The 22,597-nt window shown below is 50.5% G+C and overlaps 1 protein-coding gene across 5 annotated transcripts in view; it reads right to left on the minus strand.

Annotated features, from left to right (window-relative positions):
- EXD3 (exonuclease 3'-5' domain containing 3) overlaps positions 1-22,597 on the minus strand; it is a 253,050-nt gene that overhangs the window by 97,066 nt on the left and 133,387 nt on the right. For 3 of the 5 annotated variants that reach the window (XM_084219682.1, XM_084219679.1, XM_084219680.1), the window contains exon 20: positions 21,755-21,886. The exons of 1 other annotated variant lie outside the window; for it this stretch is intronic. In XM_084219682.1, the coding sequence (XP_084075808.1) occupies positions 21,755-21,886 (132 nt within the window). Of the gene's footprint in view, positions 1-21,314; positions 21,631-21,754; positions 21,887-22,597 lie in introns of those variants that run through there. One more of the 5 variants, XM_084219683.1, reaches the window with a different exon arrangement.

Genomic DNA, 22,597 nt, shown 5'->3' on the forward strand with positions numbered 1-22,597 from the left:
TATAACCTGTATTCATGGCCCTCTGTAAAGGGCCTCCTGACAATGCCAGCGCTGGCAGCATTGTTCCTTTTGAAGGGCTTCTCCACTCCACCCCCACTCCTCTGCCCCCAATTTACTCCCTTCCTCCCTGGATCCCCCACAGCCCGCTCCACACCCTTCCCTCCTCCCAGTCACACAGGAAGAAAGCTGGGGGGAGGTGACCTCCGCAGCAGAATTTGCTATTCATGTTCCGTTCCCCCTCACAAATCCTTAACTTCTTGTCTCTTTTTAATCTTTTTTCTCTTGAGAAAGAAAAGATCAAAGGGCTTGGGGGCTGATGCTTTCTGAACTAGGCACTTCTTGCCATGGGAAAACAGCGATGGGGAAGGGCTACACAAAGATGCTTGGGACAGTGGCTGGGGGAGAGCCCAGGAGATGGGACTTTCCTCCATGGAGGTGCTTTCTGGAAGCCTTCACCATGCAGCCCTGGAAGGAGGATGCAGCTCTCCAGCATCAGTCCCAGACTGTGGGGCTGCTCACAAGAGGACGTTTTATTTCAGGTCACACATGAATTGCCTTAATGTCTTCCAGGGGTGAGGAGGGAGATGGGGAGCGTGTCCTGGGCTGGATGGCACCACCAGCATGTGCCCCCAGTAGTCACTGGAGCACAGGACCTGTGTGGAACTTTTCTGAAGGCCACTCGTTTCTCCTGTGGTCCTCAGGAATGCATTAAGAGAAGGAGAAATAGATACACTGATATGACTGCTCCAAGCACAGGGAAAAATCTACTGACCTGAGTGGGTCCCTGGTCCCAAAAAGACAAATGATTCTGCTCCGTATTTCCACGTGATCCATCAGGGTATGGAGGAGAGTTTCCACGATCACAGAGGAGTGATGCAAAATAATCCCATTTCCCCACCTGATGATGAGCATTTATCTCAAGGCAGGACTTTGAGGTCCCCAAGTATCTTACCAGGGAATATGTATTTTTCCCTCATTCAGTGATCCAATTTGACACTAGCTGGCTGTCTCCTGCCAAGGAAGATGAGTCACAAAGCAGAAACCCACACATAAATAAGAGACTTGGTACCAAAGCACTGATATCAAATATTTTAGGGAAAAAATGCTCTTGGCCTAAAGGTTTGTGTGAGCTTCCAGCTGGAGATAGAACTTCAAAGCAGAGGCATGAATCCCTAAGGAGGGAACCAGGTTCCTGAGAAACCTTTTAACACACAAACAATCTCCTGTTTGGAGGTCTCCTTCTTCAGGGAAGTAGCTGGTCGACACTCTTACGATTTGGAAAAAAATGTTATCTAGGCTTGAAAGGCTGATCTGAATGACATTTTTTACTCTAAGCCTGAATTCAAGGCTTCCTGGCACAGAAGTGGGAATCTGTAAAGTCTATTAAATTCACAGGTTCAGCCCACCATCTCCTTTTCCCACAGCTATCCCTCTTTTCCCACTTATCTACACTGTGACATCTCCTGGACCCTTCAGAGGGAGGCTGGGTCACCGGGATCTGGTTTTCCTCTGGCACTTCTGCTCCAGCCCCTGTGTTGCATTTGGCTTCTGCAGGAGCTGTCATGGGCTTTAGAGTCTCCTCATGGGCCACTGTCCTCTTCCAGCAGGTCCTGGCACCTCGTATTCCACAACAATAAATCATCCTTATCCAAAGCTTATTCCCTCTTTAATTTTCAAAATTCTGATCTCACCAGGAAATGCTTCACCAGAGCCTTCAAACTCACCACAGAATCACAGAACCCCCTGAGCTGGAAAGGACCCACCAGGATCACCCACCCAGCCCCACCCTGGGCATCCCTGGCAGCGCTGTCCAAAGGCTCCTGGAGCTCTGGCAGCCTCGGGGCCGTGCCCATTCCCTGGGCAGCCTGGGCAGTGCCAGCACCCTCTGGGGGAAGAACCTTTCCCTGAGCTCCAGCCTAAACCACTTCTGACACCAGCAGTGAGCTTCTCAGGCACAATTGTGTCACTGTCCCTCCAGTTCTGCAGGGAACAGGACAGGGCAGGATGAGAGGTTTGCTCCATGCATTTAATATTCAATTATTTTAGGAACAGTCTTACTTGTATCTCACAAGTCTTACTTGTAACTCTGCTCCCAGCTCGTTTCTTGGCCAGTTTACCCTCAAACCCACAGGCCTGAGCCCATGTCAGGAGTCTGTCTCTGGGTCCTAATGACCACATGGCCACTCTCCCTTTTCATTCAGCACTTCTGACTCAGCTCTCTAATGTGAGATTAAAATCTGTTCCATGTGTTGCACTGTAGGTCCCATGAGGGTTTCACAGACACACACCACAAACGCCCTGCAGCACCCCCAGTGCTGGGACGAGTGACAGGTCTTACAGCAACCCTGACAATTCACATGGCTTCTCTGCCTTCCAAGCTGGGTTCCTGACACAGACTTTAAGAATGTGTTTCCTCTCTAGGCTCAACAAATGCCTGAAAGCTGCTGGCAAGCCAGGGGGAACAGCTGCCTCCCTTCAGAGCTGAAATTCTTTCACCACCACCCCCAAAACCAAGCACAGGAGTGTTCTCATTACTAGAGAGGATAAGTGTTTGTGCTGAAAGAAAAATGTAAATTGCTTTAAAAATGCCAAATTAGCACAAGTGACCCACAACCAGAAAGGCAAAAATTCTCCAGTGGAGATTTAAAGGCAGTTGAATGTCTCAGCAAGTTAGCTCTGAGGCTGTCCTGATGACAAAGCTCTTCTTGCACTTGGGCTATGATCCCTATAAACCAGTTGTTGTTGTTCCAAAGCGTTTCTGATTAATTTTGCTTTACTGCTGAGGAAAAAAATGCAAAATGTCACCATCATAAAACTGCCACATGTGTCTGTTGGCTCCAGTCACACAGAGCTTTCAGGGGACAAAGGTCTCTCTCATGCTCCCAGCTTTGCCCGTGTGCTGCAAACCAGTCCTTAGCATTTCTGTGAGCCCTGGGTGGCTGTTGAGCCACAGTAACGATCCTGCTGCACTCAGAGGAGGTGCTGTGACTCAGCCCCACAGAGGTAAGAGACAGGCAGGGGTGGTGGGACAGTACAGCAAACCCAGCAGCAAAGCTTCTGCTCCAGGACCACAGGCAGGGCAGGGAGGTGACACAAAGCCTCACCCAGCACAGCCCAGGGAGTCAGGACACATGTCTACAAAAAAACCAACATTTCAAGCTGCCTTGTCCTGGCTGGCTTTGGGCTGGATGGATGGTGCCTGCCAGTGCTTCTTACACATCAGTCACATGCTGTCCCCTCCCAGCTGGCACTGGGATAAGTGACCCTGACCAGGACACCCCTGGACAGCACACATCACACCCCCAGCCCGACCACAGCCAGGGACAGTGCCAAGGATCCCTCCTCTCCAGCTGTCACCCCAGGCAACCTGCACCCAGGCCTCGGAGGAGGGAAAATTCATTTTTACACAGGTCTGTGAGCCATCATGAGCACCTGTGTAGGTGTCAAGTCCTACTTGATTTTCCTTTCTCTAGTCAGTAAGGACTTTGTTTTTTCCCATGTGCACTCAGATAGAAACCAGCAGCTCAGAAGTGCTTTCCATGGAATATTACAGACCTAAAGTATACAAAGCGTGGGCAGCAGGTCAGGTCACCCACTGCTCAGGTGAGACCCCTCCTGTAGAACTGCCTCCAGCCCTGAGTCCCAGCACAGGAAGGAGCTGGAGCTGCTGGACAGAGTCCAGAGGAGGCCCTGGAGCTGCTCCAGGGTTGGAGCCCTCTGCTCTGGAGCCAGGCTGGGAGAGCTGGGGGTGCTCACCTGGAGAGGAGAAGCTCCAGGGAGAGCTCAGAGCCCCTGCCAGGGCCTGAAGGGGCTCTGGGAGATCTGGAGAGGGACTGGGGACAAGGGATGGAGGGACAGGATACAGGGAATGGCTCCCACTGCCAGAGGGCAGGGATGGATGGGATATTGGGAATTGGGAATTGTTCCCTGGGAGGGTGGGCAGGCCCTGGCACAGGGTGCCCAGAGCAGCTGGGGCTGCCCCTGGATCCCTGGCAGTGCCCAAGGCCAGGCTGGACAGGGCTGGGAGCAACCTGGGACAGTGGGAGGTGTCCCTGCCATGGCAGGGGTGGGACAGTTACAGGCACAATGGAGAAACACGGCATGCACAGACAGAGACACAACATGGGTAGCATTGACTGCAGTAGAGGCGCTTTGGGAACAGCACTCCATGTGTCCAAAAGCTGAAAAATGATAATTGTTCCCTTCATTAAAATACTCCCTATAAGGAGAAAAGCAGAACCAAGGCTCCAAAGAGAAGCATGGAGTCTTGTTCCTTTCTAAAAATGAATCCTGATGAATACATGACCTTCTGATGACTCCCTTCTTCCTAACAAACTGGCTTCACAGAAAGAATGTGAATATACATTTGAAGCATAGACTAGCAGAAACAGCATGGGGAAGATGTAAACCTCAGAACCTCCATCAGAAACCGCCATTTACCAGTTATTTTCATCCAGGCAGGAGACAGCAATAAATTGATTGACAAATTCAAGCACAAGAAAGATGTGGACGTGCTGGAACCAGTCCAGAGGAGGCTGTGGAGGTGTACTGAGGGCTGGAGACTCTGTCATGGAGACAGGCTGGGAGAGCTGGGGGTGCTCAGCCTGGAGAAGAGTAGGCTCTGAGGAGACCTTATTGAGGCATTTCAGTGTCTAAAGGGGGCTTGCAAAATAGAGAGTTTTTACACTGGCAGACAGCAGCAGAACAAGGGGGGACAGTGTTAAACTGAAAGAGGAGAGATTTATGTTTGATATTTGAAAGAAATTCTTCTCTCTGAGCATGGTGAGGCCCTGGCACAGGGTGCCCAGAGCAGCTGGGGCTGCCCCTGGATCCCTGGCAGTGTTCCAGGCCAGGCTGGACAGGGCTGGGAGCAGCCTGGGACAGTGGAAGGTGTCCCTACCATGGCAGGGGATGGGACTGCATGGGCTTGAAGGTTAGTTCCAACCCAGACTAGTCTGGGATTCTACAAATTCAACTTTTCAAACTGTGAAAAAACTTTTCAAACTGTGAAAATCTCCCTGATGAACTTTAATGAAAATGCAAATAAAGGTTGTTGACTGAGGCTGAATTATTCCCAGTTGCCCAGAGGAGAGGGATACATGAAGCCCACTGAACTTAGTGGGAGCTGTGTTCCTCCTGTCCAAGACACCACAAAAATATCCACATAAAGTAAAATTCCTATTGGCAAGAGGTACACATTCTTCACTCTCAGAGGAAAGCCCTAAAGGACATTTAGCAGGTGCCTGCAATGCCTGGGTAACCCTGCCTGCTGTGGCACAGCTCCAGGGCTCAGGCCAGAGGTGGCACTGCCAATGTGCTACCCGGAATGCACTCCTAGAACTCCCCAGCTGTGCTCCACCAGCATCCCCAGTGCAGGCAGAAATGCCCCCGCTGTGCCCATCCAGGGGAGAAAGAGCAGGACACAGGATGTGGAGGTGAGAACTGCTCTAGCACATCAGCCAGAGCTCCCAATGGAGTGGGCATGTCACAAGCTCAGGCCTGCTCAGTGTCCCTGCTGCCCTGAGCATGCTCTGACCTGTGGAGAACACCTTCCCCTCTGGTTTTTTCTCCTCATTCCTGTCTCATCTTTCCTTCCTCACTACCCCTTAGGTGATGTTCTTACAGCAGCATCCATCACCACAGAATCCAAGGAAAACAGAAAGCTCCCAAAAGCCAAATTTCCTTCCCAACCTTGTCATTTTGCTTTTGCATTTCAATTATTTTCCTGACAACAGGCTAGGGAGGCTGAAGCTGGCTGGAGCAGTCAGTGAGCAAGAAGCAGAGCTGCTGTTACTGCAAACATCTGCTGTTCCCCAATGGCAGCTTGGAAAGGTACAGACTCACAGCTCTTGTCCCAGTGTGCTCTCAGTGTGCCTTAGCCATGAGGAAAGCTTCCCATAAAAGCCCAGGGGACTGTGGAAGAGCCTGACAGAATCCTATTCCCTCTTTAACTTCCAAAACCCATTAACTTCTCCCTCTTATAACTGCTCTAGCTGGGAGGGACTTTGGAACTAAACTCTGGAGCAGAGGAGCAGGTGCTGGGGCAGCCCTGGGCAGTGTGCCCATGCCCTGCCAGCTCTGCAGCATGGGCCCTGCCTTGGTGGCTCCTGGGGTGAGCCCGTGGGCAGGTGAGCCCAGCCGGAGGGCGCTGCCTTTCTGCAGCCACAGGGAATTTCCTGGAAGAGCAGCACGGTGAGCCCAGTCCTGGATGGCGCCTCACTGCAGGACTCCCTCTCCCTGGCTGGAACTCCTCCATCTCAACGGCAAGTTCAGAAAATAACGTAATGAAAACAGGCTTCTTTTTTACATTTCTTTTCTTTTTTTTTCCATTGCTCATTTTACTTTTCTGAGCTACTGCATACCGAGCCGAGTCTTTACTTTGGCTGCTGTCCTTCTGCAATAGTTACCGGCGCGCAGAGGAAAAGCCCTCTGGAGATTTCCAATCCAAACAGGCCCTTGTTTTATCTACAACTATTTGAGTACACGACCTCAGATAACCCCATGGCCAACTGTGTGCCAAATTCAAACTGCAGCCATGGGAACTTTAAATACAGAGAAGATTTTCCAGCTTCCCTCCAAAGGGAAGGTGCTGAGCGTCTCGCTCTGCCCGGGCTGATGGGGCTGGGGAGCCTGGCTGTGCCCGCGGGGGCCCGGCCGCGGCGGCACCGCCTTGCCACAGATCCACCTCTGCCCAGGAATCTGCACACACAACTGACCCTGCTACACACAGTCACTGTCCCCTCCTCTTCTCAGGCCTCTGCAACGGCTTCGGATTACTGGAAAGACAAACAGCTGCACTTGGGCCAGCAGCCTCATCTGTAAGGCTGTGTTTGGATTCCTCCGGACAGGGGAGTTTTTCATCTTCATTAGCTGCTGTTCACAGCCACATCCGCCATTATTCACTGGGTCAGAGCCTCCTGCTCTCTACTGCTGCTTACGAATCTAAATAAATCAATTAATCTGCTACTTTGAATGAATTCAGAAGAATTTGGCAGCCAGTATCTCACAGACAAAAAGTGCATGTGTGTGCCTCACTCTGCAAGTCCTTGGAAACAGGAGCTCAGAGAATTTAAGCACCAGATTCAGGAATGAGAATTTTTCACAGCAGTGCCTAATATGCTTTTTCTCCCTAGATCAATACTTCCTCATGTATGCATTAATATGAAGGAGGAGAATCACAGAATCCCAGACTGGTTTGGGTGGGAAAGGACTTAAAAGCTCATCCAGTCCCACCCGTGGCCATGGGCAGGGACATCTTCCACAGTCAAGGCTGCTCCAAGCCCCATCCAACCTGGCCTGGGGATCCAGGGGCAACCAGGGACAGCTGCTCTGGGCACCCTGTTCCAGGGCCTCCCCACCCTCACAGAGAAGAATTTCGACCTCATATCCCACCTAACTCTGCCCTCCTTCAGCTTAAGGCCATTTCCCATTGTTCTAACACTACATGCACTTGTAAAAAGTCTCCATCCAGGGAATGAATCCTAGAGCTGAATGAAAGCACAGAGGAAAATAATCTGAGCTCCAGGAACAGCACAGGAATTTGTTCTTGACAGTGTCTGGATCAGTTTCTGATACTGCCACACTGAACATATGCCCATGATATTTCCCATCGGGAACCAGCCCCGCGAGCAGGGCACGGCCGGCGACCCCGGGGCTGGCTCTGCTTCTCCTCCCTGGGGTTGTTGTGTCTGTGGGATGGGGCACCGACCCCATGGGCCAGGCTGAGGACAGCAGCTCATTTCACAAGTGGCTCCCCCAGCCACCACCACTCGCTTCCCAGGGCCTGCCAGGCACCCAGGCTTGCTAGGACACCCAGGCTTCCCGGGGCCCAGCACAGAAACACGGATCTTTAAATAAACATTTTTGCAGAGGCAGTGCCCCACGGGGTGGGAGGGAGGATGAAACCCCAGGAATCACTTTGGCCCCCAGAGCAGCCCCGATGCTCGGGAGCAAGTCTGGGTCTGGGATCTGGGTCTGGTACCCCGCTGCCAGGGAGGCTGATCACACCCACCCGGGGCAGTTTTTGGCTGTATGCAACTATACATTCATGTGCATTATCCTGAGACCTTTGCATTTCAAGGCTATTGTTATTTTGATCTTTACAACCTCTGGAAAAAATGAGTTCAATTAAGTTTCATCATTAGGAATTTGCATAAGGTCACTTCAAGGCTTCGTGCATTTCCTCTGGTTCAGATCTCAGTTTTCTTGGTGTTTCCCCTCCTCATTTATAACCCCGTTGCTGTAGGGCATTCCAAGTAAATCATCCACCACCAGTTTCCTCTCTTCAGCAACACGCATCGAGTTTTTCATTCAGGCTAAATGAAGCTTCAACTGCTTATACAGCAGCAGCCCAGTTAAAGGCACAGCATCACCTGCAGAGAGGGCAGCTTTCCCCTCAATTAAAAAAAAAATTAATAAGAAAACATATTAATTTGGATTCCGTTAGTGAGAGGAAAGATTTCGTTGCATTTGGCAGCACAAGTGCAAGCAATGAAGCAATTCTTACATATTCTATGGCAAATCCATTGGCGAAGCACGAAGAGCCCTTTTCACTCAGAGTCATGGAGCAGCACCCTTGGAAGCTGTGAGCTGTGCTCAGCCACGGCAGGGCTGCGGTGAGGGGCACGAGCTCCGTGCTGCTCCACGCGCTGGGGCGTCTGGACACAGGGATAAGCACTCACCTAACTCCGAGCTGCAGCTCAAATTTCAGCTAATCAGATTTTGAACTGCCAGGAGGGTCCAAAATGAATGGGTATCACCAGGGTAGGGCTGATCCCTCCGCCCCAAGGCTGGGGCTGTATGCGCTGAGCCTGGGGCAGGCGGTGCTGGAGCGGGCGGGGGGCGCTCCCGGAGAGCCCTGCAGGCTCCGGCCACGCTGTCCCTGAGCTCTGGGCTCGCAGGGCCCCGGCCAGCACAAGCCCGTGCTGACCCAGCGCAGACAGAGCCCTGCTGCCCCCTCCCCTCCCCTCCCTGCACATCTGGGCAGCTGCAGAGCGAGCCAGACTGGGGAGCTGAGCCGGGATAAAATTAACCATCTGGTTTTGACAGGTCTGTTTCAACTGGGATCAGTTCCCTCATCCTGTGGCCCTGCAGTTAAATGAGCACTTGTGCTGGGACGAGGAGGGTGAGAGCGGGGCAGGGGCAGGAAGCAGAGGCCGGGCTCCATCCGGCTGCACTGGCTGCCTGCACCGACTTAAAACTGTCATGAAATCCTGGCAGAAACATCCCAGTACCATTTCCAACAGACCCTGAGGGACCATCCAGTGTTCTTCTGGCTCTCCTTTGCAAATGGCTTGTAGGAGCTGGTCCCACTGAGACCATCACACTCCTAATTGCACCCATAATTATCACTGTACCATCACTGCACCCTGGGGACAGGTGAATCTTGATCTGTCTCTGACACAGACCCTAGCTTAAGTTTTCAAAGCCTTTCATATTTTTCCAAAAGGGTATTTTCAACGTTAAAACACAATAATGCTTCAAACTAGTGGGGATCTTTCCACCTAACCTTTTCCCTCTATTTATTCCATGTCCTCTACTGACACAGCTATCTCTCTCCTGCTAAGCAACCCGCTCTGTATGCATGGATGACTCTTTGCAACTGAAAAAATAACTTGACTGATGCGGCTTAGGTAGGAGAATCTGAGTGTGTGCATTCCTTCTGTGGCTGGCCCCAGGAAAAGGACACCCTGCCACTTGCAAACCTGGGAGGTCTTTGAGAGCTTGGCAGCAGTCCCCTGGGAGGCCCGTCATTAGCCATTTCAAACTGGCTGTAGCGCAGCCTGAATGGGAGCCCCGGACAAAGCCCCGCCGAGCTATCCGTCAGGAAAGGCTCCCGGGCCTGGCAGGGGCTGTTAACAGTAACAATGATGACAATATAGCTGGGATTTTCAGCGGTGGACACTTCAAAGAAGCCCTAAAGAGGTATTTTTCATTAAGGAGTAAGAAAGCAGCTGAGTATTGCTTTTGGCACTAAAGCTGAATATGAATGTTACTGCAAGTCACAGATCAGCGACAGCATAAATTGGCACCGATTTAAATATGCATGAGCTGCCTTTCTGTGTTTCTCCCATTCCATCGGGGCTGCAGAACCTGGGCAAACCAGCAGCCCTTGGACCTTCCCTCACGGCCCCTGGGATGTTCCAATGCTTATGAACACCAAGGAGCAGCCAGCAAGCCCCGGAGCAGTGACTGTGAGGTGCCACTGCTCTGACCACACATCAGTAGCACACTGGGGCGTCAGCTCAGGGCCCCAGCCTGAGCCCCGGCCACCCACAGCCTCCCCACAGCCTCCCCAGCTCAAACTGGGACTGAGCCTGCGTCTGTCTGGGCAGGAATCACAGGGACACCGTGGCTGCAGGCAGGAGAGCAGGAGGGGCTGTTGGTCCACAGAGGCTTCTCTGCATTTAAACTCCAAATCTGTGATTCCTTGGGGGTGAAAAAGAAGATGATTGTAAGAAAAAGTATCAGAGGAATATCATGAAAGACTTCTGTGACAGCAAGTCCTTCTCCTAACGCTGAAGATTTACTGATTACTCTGCAGTTTCTGCATGGACCATGACAATGGCCTGGGAACAGAAGTGCACTGATAACAGCCTCGAGTTGTGCCATGGAGTTTCAGATTAGAGATCAGATGGAATTGTCAGGCACTGGAACAGGCTGCCCAGCCTAGAGGGATTTAAGAGCTGTGTCAATGCGGCACTCGGGGACATGGGTGGGAGAATGGTTGGATTTGATCTTGGAGGACTTTTCCAACTTTAATTATTCTGTGCTTCCATGATAAAGCCATTACAAACCTATTCTGCCAGCAGCCATGCCCTGTCCTTGCCGGCCTGGCGAGGTGACCTCCCCAGAGCCAGACCTCACACCCCCCTCTCAGGTGACCCGTTGGCTTTGCCAGGCCAGGTTTAGGAGCTCTGTCCAGCTCAGGAGCCCCATCCCACTGTAACCACCTGTGGTTTGTGTCCCTTTGAGCCAAGCCTAGGGCCAGCTTTTCCCCCTAAGAGCCCAAGGCCAGAGCTATCATATCCAGCCAGCAGGGAGAAAGTGCCCACAGGGCTGTGGTGCAGATTGACTTTCACACCTCGCTGGCCACACAGAAGAAACCCAATCTAAACAGCGTAACTTTGCATAACCGATTATTTTCACTGGGGTAATGTGAGCCCGCCAGTAAATGCCGGTAAATGCGGCTGATCCAGGGAAGGCCCCGCGCGGGAGGAGCGGCCCCACAGCCGCGGGCAGCCGGAGCTGCCAGGCCCAGGGAGGCTGCTCCTGCCTGCGGGTGGGTTTGCTCCTGAGAACTGAGAACCGAGGCTCAGCCCTTCACCACAGGGCACTGTCTGCATGGAGGGAAGCACAAACAACTTCTGAGTCCCCAGCTCCTTCGCACGGTCACAGACTGGAGTGTGCAAAGCCATGCTGAGGGAAGCAGGATGGGGAGGCAGGCCAGGGGGCAAGAGTTGTCCAGCTTTACTTGAAGTCTTCTTAACTTTCTTTTCCACAATGTTCCAGATATTTTGAGAGGCTTCAGCTTTCAGGCTGACTCCCCAGTGACCTATTATCCTTGCACATTGATCACTCCACGCTGTCACCATTCACATGACCTTGTTTGTAGGGAACCATATTCCTCCTCTGACTCCTCGGTCATCAACTTCCTTCTCTCCGACCACCAGCTCATTTTTTCCTGCCAGGACCAAGCTCAGTGATCTCCCCTTCTTTAAAGTCTGTGAAGTTAGACTGTCAAATTAAAACCCCCACAGCTGCAGAGGGTACTGGTCCACCCACACCTCCGCAGGGCACCCAGCCAGGATTGGGCTGCTGGAGGTGGACAGTCCATACCATCAGTACACCTGAGATGTATCTTGTTCCTGAGATCCCTTGTGACTACAAGGCACTGATCCAGCTGTGGATGGGAGCTCGCATTTCAGCCAGATCAATGTCAGCATCTGGCTGCCCATGTGCCCCCTCCCCAGGCATGAGCTGCAAACGTGAGGGCTGGACAAGTAGGCAGGGGACAAGGGCTGTGGGACCACCCTCCTGGCTGCAGGACACCTTTAACCACAGCTTTTTAATGTGCAGTAACAAAAATAAATCTGGCTGTGATCATTTCAGACATCACCCTCTCCCACTTCACTAAAATGCCTCAGCAGGGGCAGCTCTCCCAGAAATCATCAAGAGAAAAGCTGAGCTGGGAATGGGAATAGAGAAGCTTTTGGGCATGAGACAAAACCAGGCTTCACCTGCATCCTGTCCCAGCACTTCCATGAATAAAAGGGTGATCAACTCAGACTGTGTGTCTTAAATTAGGACAAGTAAACCATCCAAATCGCCTTATCCAGAGAAAAGATAATGACTCACAAGGAGCGTGCCCTGGATGTTACATTTTCCACCTTTGCCAAAACTCCTACACTGCCATTTCTCCCTCTAAGCTTGCTCAGCCAGATCCTACCTTGGGCTTAGCAGCATTTCATCACAATAGCTGCAAAATGTCCTCTTCATCAAGACTGAGACAATGCACGAATTGAGAAACTCATTTAAAGGCTCACTGTCTCTGTTTTGACCAGGATACTGCTGTGGCTCTCCCAGTTTCTGTGTCCCTGTTTCTGTGTGCTCCTTGGATGAGAGGGTTTGCACAAACACAAAATGGTCTCTTCTATCCAGCCACTCATTCAGACCAGATGCACCTTGTGGGGACAAGGTCTTCCTTCCTGGAAAGGCCAGAGAACTCCTCAGATGTTGCTGACCATCATCACCAGCTGGAAATGCCTTTGCAGCAGTAGGTGCTGAAGACAGTCCTGCACCACATCTCACCTGGACCCACGGACACACAGCTTTGGCCCAGGGAGGCGCCTCCTCCAGTGAATACCGTGAATAACAGACACAGGCTGATCTTTGCCATAGGAAGTGACACAGTTTAATGACTAAGGGTCTTCAGACAAATGCAGCTGAGCATTACACGTTTGGCAAACTCTACACAGAAACCAAGTAGGTGCAGCTCAGCCTATGGTGCTTCCAAAGAAGGCTCCAAACATGCCTGGAGATCCCACATTCCTCCTCTGAAGGAACAAAGGTCTGCTGCTGGAACAGGGATGGCTGCAGAGCTGTGCAGTCCCCACAAAGCACATTACAGGAGTTAGTGTCATTTGCAACCACAGCACAATGGTTTTTGTGCAGGATTCTCAACAGGACTTGGGAAAACATTGGCCTGATACTGAGTTATCACAGTACTGGAGTCCCTCTGCTCTGGAGCCAGGCTGGGAGAGCTGAGGGTGCTCAGCCTGGAGAAGGCTCCACAGAGACCCCAGAGCCCCTTCCAGGGCCTGGAGGGGCTCCGGGAGAGCTGCAGAGGGACTGGGGACAAGGGATGGAGGGACAGGACACAGGGAATGGCTCCCACTGCCGGAGGCAGGGATGGATGGGATATTGGGAATTGGGAATTGTTCCCTGGCAGGGTGGGCAGGCCCTGGCACAGGGTGCCCAGAGCAGCTGTGGCTGCCCCTGGATCCCTGGCAGTGCCCAAGGCCAGGCTGGACAGGGCTGGGAGCAGCCTGGGACAGTGGGAGGTGTCCCTGCCATGGCAGGGGGTGGGACTGCATGGGCTTGAAGGTCCTTGCACCCAAAGCATTCCATGATCTTTGTGCTGCTTTGATGAGTCCCCACTCCCATTCAAGCACTGGGAGGTGGCCAAGCCACTCTCACCATGACATACAAACAAAGAACATTATAAGCACACCAAAGTTGAAAAGGAGGAGAAACTACACAGTGCATAAAATATGGGAATTTTGGCTTCTTGACACAGTCAATACACTGAAATATGACCTCAGGAGGCACAGGAGACTGGGAACCATCAGAACTTAAACTGGCTAAAAACCTCTTGTTTTCTCATGACATTTGAGAGAAACCATGGGGACAGTTTCCTCAGGACACATGGGAGTTAGAGCTGTGTCACTGCCTTCTCCAGAGAGTTCCTCCTTTTCCTTACAGTCACTCCATCACTGTCACCCGCTGACCCTTCATTACTTTCTCCCAGTGCACCAGCTTCTCTGCTGACCAACACACTTCATAGTTTGTCCAAACCCATGAGAGGAAGAAAAAGCCTTGTACAGGCTGTATAAAAGGACATTTACTCTGTACTACATTGTGTCTTCTTTTCTATACTAGTATAAATACAAGTGCTGTTTTCACTGCCAATCGTTGTTTGCTTGTGCTGTTTCCACTGGCTAAAACCAGCATTTTTCCAGCTAGTGTTGCCCTCCAGGAAAAACCACACATTCATACCTTTCTTGCATTTAGCACAGGACAACAAAACTGGTTCCCAGGAATAAGGATGGCTTCCTCAAAAGAAAACATTTGCTGTCAGCTGAGGTTTGACCTCTAATGGCTAATTTGGCATCATCATTTTGAGCACTGGAATACATAACACTGTGAAAAATTAACAGCTTCCCCCCCCTCCCTGCTGAAGTTTAATTTCCGCCTGCAGCTTTGCAAGTGAAAATAAAAGAACCGAAATAAATACCCAAACCGAAACCTTGGGTACAGTCTCTCACATACATCCACAAAGAGAACCTCAAGACAAAGATCTGCAAGGGAAATTTCACTGGAAAGCGAGCTTTTGCAGACACTGAGAAAGAAAAGTCTGCAACATGAGACCGTCTTCCTTGAAGAAACACAGCTGATCCCAGCTCCAACTGCCACTGGGCTGTGTAAAACATAAACTTCACGCTCACCCTATGAAAACAGTCAACATGAGAGAGAGACAACAGTCTGCTCTGAGCTGCTGAAAGGGGAAAAAAACCTCTCAGGCTGTCATTCTCCCCTTGCTGTGACCTTCATGCTCCACTGAATTTCTGAAGATACTGAAATCTTGGCAGGGAAGTGTACAGTCTGTGGGAACCAGGCAGCGACGGCTGGGCTCGCTGCTGAGAATTAGGCCCAGTCGAGCCCTTTTTTGGGGGACTCTGAGTTTTATGTGGCCAACAGCACAGGGCTAAGCCAACTCCAGGCTGGGAATTTGACAGAATTGGTGCTGTGTGCGCTCACGTATCATGTTGCAAAGCCATCACGGACAGAGTGCTGCCCTCCTGCCTGGCAACCACAAGCTGGGGCTTGCTCAGTGTTGACTGGAATCTCCACTACCTAAAGGGGTTCCAGGAGAGCTGGAGAGGGACCTGGGACAAGGACCTGGAGTAACAGGACACAGGGAATGGCTTCCCACTGCCAGAGAGCAGGGAGAGATGAGATATTGGGAAAAAATTCTTCCTTGTGTGTGGGCAGGCCCTGGCACAGGTTGCCCTGGAACAGAATGGGCTGCACCTGGATCCCTGGAAGTGTCCAAGGCCAGGCTGGACGAGGCTTGGAGCACCCTGAGACAGTGGAAGGTGTCCCTGCCCATGGCAGGGGGTTGGAACTGAAGGAGCTTTATGGTCCCTTCTGACCCAAAGCATTCCCTGATCTTTGTGGGGCTTCGGGGTGTCCCCACCCCCTGCAAGTAACAGTGAGCACTCACTACAAGCTCTCACTATCATTTATAAACCATTAGAGGTTAGCAAATAAAAATCTCAACCAGAGACTGAAAATAAGCAGAATTTGCCATGACAAATTATCCCAGGGCCTGATGGTATTTAATGACTGCCGTTAGAGCCACTCCACACAAAGAGCTGGTCCCTCTCAGGGGGTGTGGTGCAAGGGCAAGGAGCACTCGCCACTCAGCCACTCAGCCAGCCCTGGACAAGTACCTCTGGAGGGCAGTTCGCTCCCTCAACAGTGTCTGTCCAGGCAGAATAATACCAGCTGTGCTTCCTGGCTGGAGCCTCTGCAGCACAGGCTGCAGATTACATCGGAATTGCCAAGCCCAGGATAAACAAAAAGATTAAGAGGGCCTCACCCTTTGTGTTGAACAATCACACTCTGAAGCAAGAAATTACAGCCCACATCGTGGGCAGGCACCAGGCTGAGCCCAGGTTTGGGTGACTGGGGAGGAGTAAGCAGCTCACTCACACATCTGGGGAAACCACAGATGCTCTTAATCACAGGTTTTCCTGACCTGTAGGTGCTGACAAATTGCATCCTATGGATGAACCTTTTATTAAACCACAGAGGGTTTCCAAACGATATTCTCTTTCTCAGCATTTCCAAGTCATTGGAATCCAGCACATGTGACCCTTCTAAATAATTCATTTAGAGGGTGACACAGCACTTTCCAAAGAGATTTCAGGGCTGAAAGGAAGTAAATGGGGACATGATGTTGCATCAGTGGAGGGCAGCTCAAAAGCTGAACCAGGGGCTATGAGAACTGACATTTTTGAATTCTTTGATGATGTCTCAGCCCCACTGGAGCTGAAGATGCTTTTTGTCCTGAGTGACTCCCAAGGCCAACCCCTTGCCGTCTGCTGGGGCAGACACATCTCATGAAATGCGTAGCCTTTAAATCTTACTGGTTTTTCTCTGTGCGTGGGGAAGGATGGCTGGTATTTAAAGTGAATGAAATGACTGTTGCTCAGGCCAGGAAAGGTGACCACAAAGCAAAATTGCCCTGGTTCCACTTCCATGCCACGCTGGAGCAGGAGATAGCTGCTCAGCTCACAGCTGAGTGAGAAAGACGATGCCTGGCAGTTCTCATCATCGTCTGGACCGACAGAGCAACCCACATAAAAGGAAGAAAAAAGCCTGCTGATCAGATTGGTGTGACAGAGGCTCATGAGAGACATGCACATTTTCAATCTAAACGACAGCTTGAGGGATCTATATTACTAATTATCAACTAATATTGCCAGAGTTCCCAGGCTGGCTTCAAAGGTTCTCGCAAAGTGCCCCAAGTACAGGGTTTCCATCTCATCATAAGGCTTTTTCCTTTGTCCCTGCTAAATGGATTGCTCCATCCTGGGCTCCCTCTGCGTAAGTCAGCTTGCACATGATGAGCTTTGCAGCAATGAAATTCGTTACCTTAACCACAAAAAACCAGAAACATTTGCTACAACTGTTAGAATGCTTTTGCACCTAATTTAAAAAAAAAAAAAAAGGTGGTTTCCTCTCTTCCTCCCCGCCTACTCCTAATCCCATGCTAACACCTTTGTAAAAGCTGGGGTGAGTAGTTTGGAAACTGAAGGGGGGTGGGGGGGCAAAAAAAAATACAAAAATATATCAGATCTCCAGACAATGAAATTGAGCAGCTATCTCTCATATCCTGCAGTGCTCAGGCTGAGGTCATAAGTTAAACAGGACATCAGAATAGTTGATGTAATTTGCTTATTTAGGATCAGAGCATTCAGTGACGTGCAAGAGACAACCTATTTGCCTGTGCAGATAATCCCCCTGTCAGTGTGGGGCTGTTCTGATGCACAAACTGCAGCTGGAGCCTGGGATTTTTTTCCCCCGCACATTTATTTTTGCAGGGGATATAATTGCAATCATTTTTCCTTGCAGGAAAGCCTTGAAACCTCACCTGGGATCAGCCTCCTGTTGTGTAAGGTATTGTTCAAGCGGGGTCCCTGCCCCAGCCGGCTTAAAGGCTAAAGGGTCAAGTCAAACCGAGGGTGGGAAAGGAAGGAGAGGCCTGGGGGAGGTGGGGGTGGCACAGAGGCTCTGCACAACCCAGGTCCCCCAGCCTGCTCCCCCCCATACCCGAGTGAAGCCTCAGACCCAGAACTGAGCTGAGCAGCAGCTCCACTGTTCAGCAAAGCCAAGCACAGCTTTTCTGCAGATGGACAGGCCCTCCTGGCTCCAAACCCAGCTGCAGAGCCTCACACCAGTGAGGGTTTTACAGCAGTCAGAAACCTTTAACCACAAGGTTCTTCCGGATTCCAGGAGGAATTTTTTGGTGAGCCCAAACAACACTGAACACAGTGGTCCCTTCAAGCCATAGTGATAAACCCTTGTGATATAAAGATGTAAAGCTAACAACTTGTTTATCTTCTCAGTTTATCACCGTCCAAGCTGGGATTCCTCCCTGTCAATAGCACTGCTCACCCCAAGCCTGCCAGCCCTGTGCCTCCACTGATCTGCTTCCCCACCAGTGTTCTTTCACTGACACAAGTTAGCTGGGCCAGACACCTCAGCCATGGGAAGTGAAACATCCTGGGCCCTTGGGCTCACCAAGCAGTCAGTGACAAGGCCCTGGCACAGTGGCGTGGCCCACACCTGCTCTGGGTGGACTTTCAATTACATGGCATGGAAAAGCAAGATGGCAAAAGTCACACCAGTCATTCAGGTAATGGATCCTGCCAAAACATGGCTGTTCTCAAGAGACAATTCTTCTCCTTTAAGAGACTGGAATGACATGGAGACATGGACTTCATGATCTCCTGCTGTTCCACCAGGCCATACCCAAGTGTCACAGCAGGATATCCCAAACAGGGACAGCACCAGGAAGGGTGGGAGAAAACCACTGCTGGACCTGGGAGAGGAGCTGAATTTCACCCCACTATGAAATGACCCCGCTGTCAGCTGTCTGTGCCCATGGACTGGAGCCCGTGCCTTCTTCAGTAGGTTTGGGTGGTTTTCCCTTCTTTAACTGCTAGTTCTGAGTTAGAATCTCCTCCAAGCTGTGGAGAGCAGAGCATCACTGATCTCCTGGGTGAGTTGCACTGTGAGGTGACGTTTAAGGCTGTCCACAACAGCCTCCAACAACTACATAGAGATCTTCCTGACTACTGTAAGGGTTCAGTACGTTCAATTGATCATGTCTGAACACCCCAAACATTATTTCACACTGTCCCTTCCTGAAGGAAGTATTTCAGCTGTCTGAAAAGAAGAAAAAGACAAGATACTCAAATATGTGCAGAGGTGACAGGCACATGACATTGGCATTTCAAATACAAGGAATGGGTTTGTAAAATTTTAAGGCTATGAAATGTAGAACTTCTATAGGGGTTTTTTGCATGTCACCAAAAATTAATCTTATTTTCACTCAGCCCCACTAAAATGTTCATCACCAAAGGCTCCACCAGGCCCAGCTACAGCTACTCTGCAGGGGTGGCTTCACCAGGATCATCACCGAGTCCTTACAATGCAGCACTTGAGGAACACATGGAATGAAAAGGTCATTCCTGCTCCATCACTGACACCTTTGGCAGCAGTCCCCACTGCTGAAGCCTTTAACTGGAGTTACTAAGCTGAAGCCCACCACAAGTGGGAGCAGAAATGCTGAGCAGCCCCTGGATGACACTCCCTGTGCACTTGCTGCTCTAGGTCAGACAGAGGTAGCCAGTATTGGCCATTGTTTTAACAGAAGCAGTATTTTGGCAGGGTTGCAAAGCAAGCCCATTCTTTACATCTGCAAAAAAGAGCCCATCCGTCCCTGCTGAGGTAGCTGACAGAGCAAACGTATTTTCCAGCAGTCTTGGGTACAACATTGAATTGGGACCTATTTTTACCACGTGCTCTGCACACACGCATTAATTGTTTTGACAACATTTGCTGCCATATTCACTCCAGTCATTTACAGAACAGAACCCAGAAGACAAAACAAGCCCCTGCTCCATGAAACAGAGGGAGCAGGCAGGATGCCACATTACTTCCTGTGACACGCAGCCAGGGCTGATGACACAGATAACCCATCCCTGCTGGAAGGTCAGGCCCAGCTCCATGAAGGAGAGGAAGGAGAGGGGCCCAGCTCATGGGTCAGTACTGCCCATCCTCCTGCCTAGCACACACACAGCAGCACTCAGCTCTTTCTGGAGCTCTGCTTGTGTGCCCACCATGCTCCCCCACTGTGGGGGCAGCCAAAACTCTCAGTCAGCACTCTGTCACCTCTCAGCAAAGTGCTCTGCAAGGAGGAGCAGAGCTCAGAGCAGTCTGGGAGCCACAAGGTCTGTGACCCAGCTCCGGAGCAGCACAGACAGGCTGGCAAGCACAGCTCAGCAGTTTCAGGATCTGGCCTCCATCCTAATTAAGCCCAATTAGGTTTACAAAGAATGAGGATGTTTTAGGAAGGACGTATAAAAGAACTGCTGAGGTCTCTGTAGGCCATGTAGGTCCAGAGCACCCTCCTGAAGGCAGAAATTGCCTCTGTTGATGTGGGCTGTCAGTTTTCCAGAGTGCTGGAGGATGATCCTGCTGCCTGTGCAGCCCACGGCTCCCCTTGCACACAAGGCCTGGAAGTGCAGCTGGGAGAGCTGGGATTCTCCTCCAGAGGATCAGCAGCACATCAGCCAAACCTGTGCTGTCTGCAGAGACAGCTGGGCAAAATCCGCTCCAAAATGCCAAGGCCTTAAATGAAGGTAAATATGATTCAGAACAGGGAGAGGTTGGACAAATCAGCATCTTCTCATGCTGAGGGGTATAAAACATGCAGCTGTTCCATCACCACAATTTACAGGGAAGACATTTCTTCTGGAAGTAAGAGAACACTTAGTATATATTCCTAGCCAGATTGATTACCCCTATTTATATTGTAAACTAAGACAGCATGTACTAAAGCCGTAGAGTTAACCAGTTCCAGACCCCAGATCCTGGGTGAGGGGTCAGTTTCCATTGTCTGCTGCAGAGTCTCATGCATTTATTAGAGAGCACTGAGTTTCCTGCAGCATGGTTTGATGTGTGTGTGTGTGTGCTTATTTTTGTGGTATTTCAACAACCATCAGGAGGAACGCTGCTATTTTATGGGATGTCAAGGAACTGGAGAATCCATGAGGTTTTTTAAAGGTTTGTTTAAAACAGCCAAGAAGCCAGTGTGCCACTATAAATATATGTATGTATAACAACTGCAATCTGTTCTGGGATGATAAAACCACAGGACTGAAGGCAGTATCCCAGAGCTGAATATATCCATTTATGCTGCAGTAAGATGAACCCCTGTTCTGTGGATCCAACCTGCAGGAAGTTTCGCCAGACTCCTCTCACAGCCAACCTGCCCAGCTGGACAACTCTTATTTGCTTTCTAAGTTACAGATCCAGTTTCAATGTCTGACAGCAGATATAAACAGAGGTTCAGGACATGCTCTCTGGCATGTCTGCTCCTACACTACTTGTGCAATTCCACTGGGCCAGGAGACCCCAGATCTCCACCATGAGGCACCAAGCCAGACTCATTGGCTTGTTTATCCCTAAGAAAAAGCTAATTTTCTAACCAACTGGCTTCTTTTTCTCTCTTTAATCACTGATAAGGTGAGAGATGTTGAAGTTCCCTGTTGGTTTATAATGCAGTTTGGGAAGGGATAGGTTTCGGCGTGTTGCTGTAACAAATACAATAGTGAAATTGGAAGAGATGGTGATTTGAGCTAACACAATTAAAATTTATTCTTAACAGCAATCCACAGATATCCTGTGCCAAACACAATCTGGAGCCATCAACTAGCATGGACATGAATTAACCTAATAACTTCTGGAAAAAAAAAAAAAGAAGTCCGATGAAAAAATCCTCTTATTAAAGTAATTAAGTGTTAACAGAATCACAGAGCCATAATTAAACATGGTTTATAATTAAAACAGCATGTGTCCTAGACAGAGAACACAGCAACAAAGAGAGTCCAACCATGACAATTGATGCCAAAACACAGGCCAAGTAGCAAAAATCAGAAAAACGGGCGGGTTTCTAGCAAAGCTGCAGATGCAGAGCCTCTGATCCTCTGACTGAGCCCTCAGCATTGTGACGGAGGTGACTGCACTCAGAACTCCTCACGGCTCTGCCAGGTGCTGCCAAAGTTCAAGCAGAACTCTTGGGAACCAAGAAGACACTGAGTGCAAGGCCCAGGACACCGAGGCAGCGCAGGGAGTGGTGAGCGGGCGGGAGCCGGGGCTGGAGCCAGCCTCGTCCTACCTGGCAGCGGCTGAAGATGTCACCCAGGGACACCTGCACGTTGAAGTGCTTCAGCACCTGCAGCGCCTGTTCCTTCGCCTTCTGGGAGCAGTTCACAGAGAAACACCTTCCTTCTCCCACCTGGGAGCGCAGCTGCAAACCAGAGACACCAGTGAGACAGAGCATCAGGGCACTGGGCTGTTCTGACGCCCTTGGCTTGGTCTGAATTCTGAACAGAGCTTGGAGTTAGTGTGTGTTTAGAATCTGAATTCTGGTCTGAGCACCACAACTGGTAACCCAACAGCCACTGCTGCAAGAGCTCTGACTCCTGAAACACTGCATGATTTTATGTGTATGAAACATGATTTAGGCTGGAGAAAAGGGGGCTCAGGGGGACCTTCTCACTCTCTACAACTCCCTGACAGGAGGGTGCAGCTGGGGGGGTGGGGGGTTGCCCTCTTCTGCCAGCTAACAAGTGACAGAACAAGAGGAAATGGCCTCAAGATGCTCCAGAGGAGGTTTAGGTTGGATTTCAGGGAACATTTCTTCACAGAAAGGTGGTCAGGCGTTGGAATGAGTTGTCCTGGGAGGTGTTGGAGTCATCTTTGGAAGTGTTCAAGAGTCATCTGGATGTGGCACTTGGAGACGTGGTTTAGTGGGGACCACGGTGGTGATGCTGGGTTAAGAGCTGGACTTGATCATCCTAAAGATCTTTTCCAACCTTAACAATTCCATTTTTCTATTCTATAAAATATACCCAAGTCCTGTCAACTCACAATTTGGTGAGGTGGTGCTGACAGGGGCAGCAAAAGGAAACTGACCTCAATCCCAGCTTTCTGAGGAAACTTGGCCAGATCCCACAGA

The sequence above is a fragment of the Fringilla coelebs genome (assembly GCF_963513975.1).
Source record: "Fringilla coelebs genome assembly, chromosome: 21".
In the NCBI taxonomy this organism is placed as follows: Eukaryota; Metazoa; Chordata; class Aves; order Passeriformes; family Fringillidae; genus Fringilla; species Fringilla coelebs.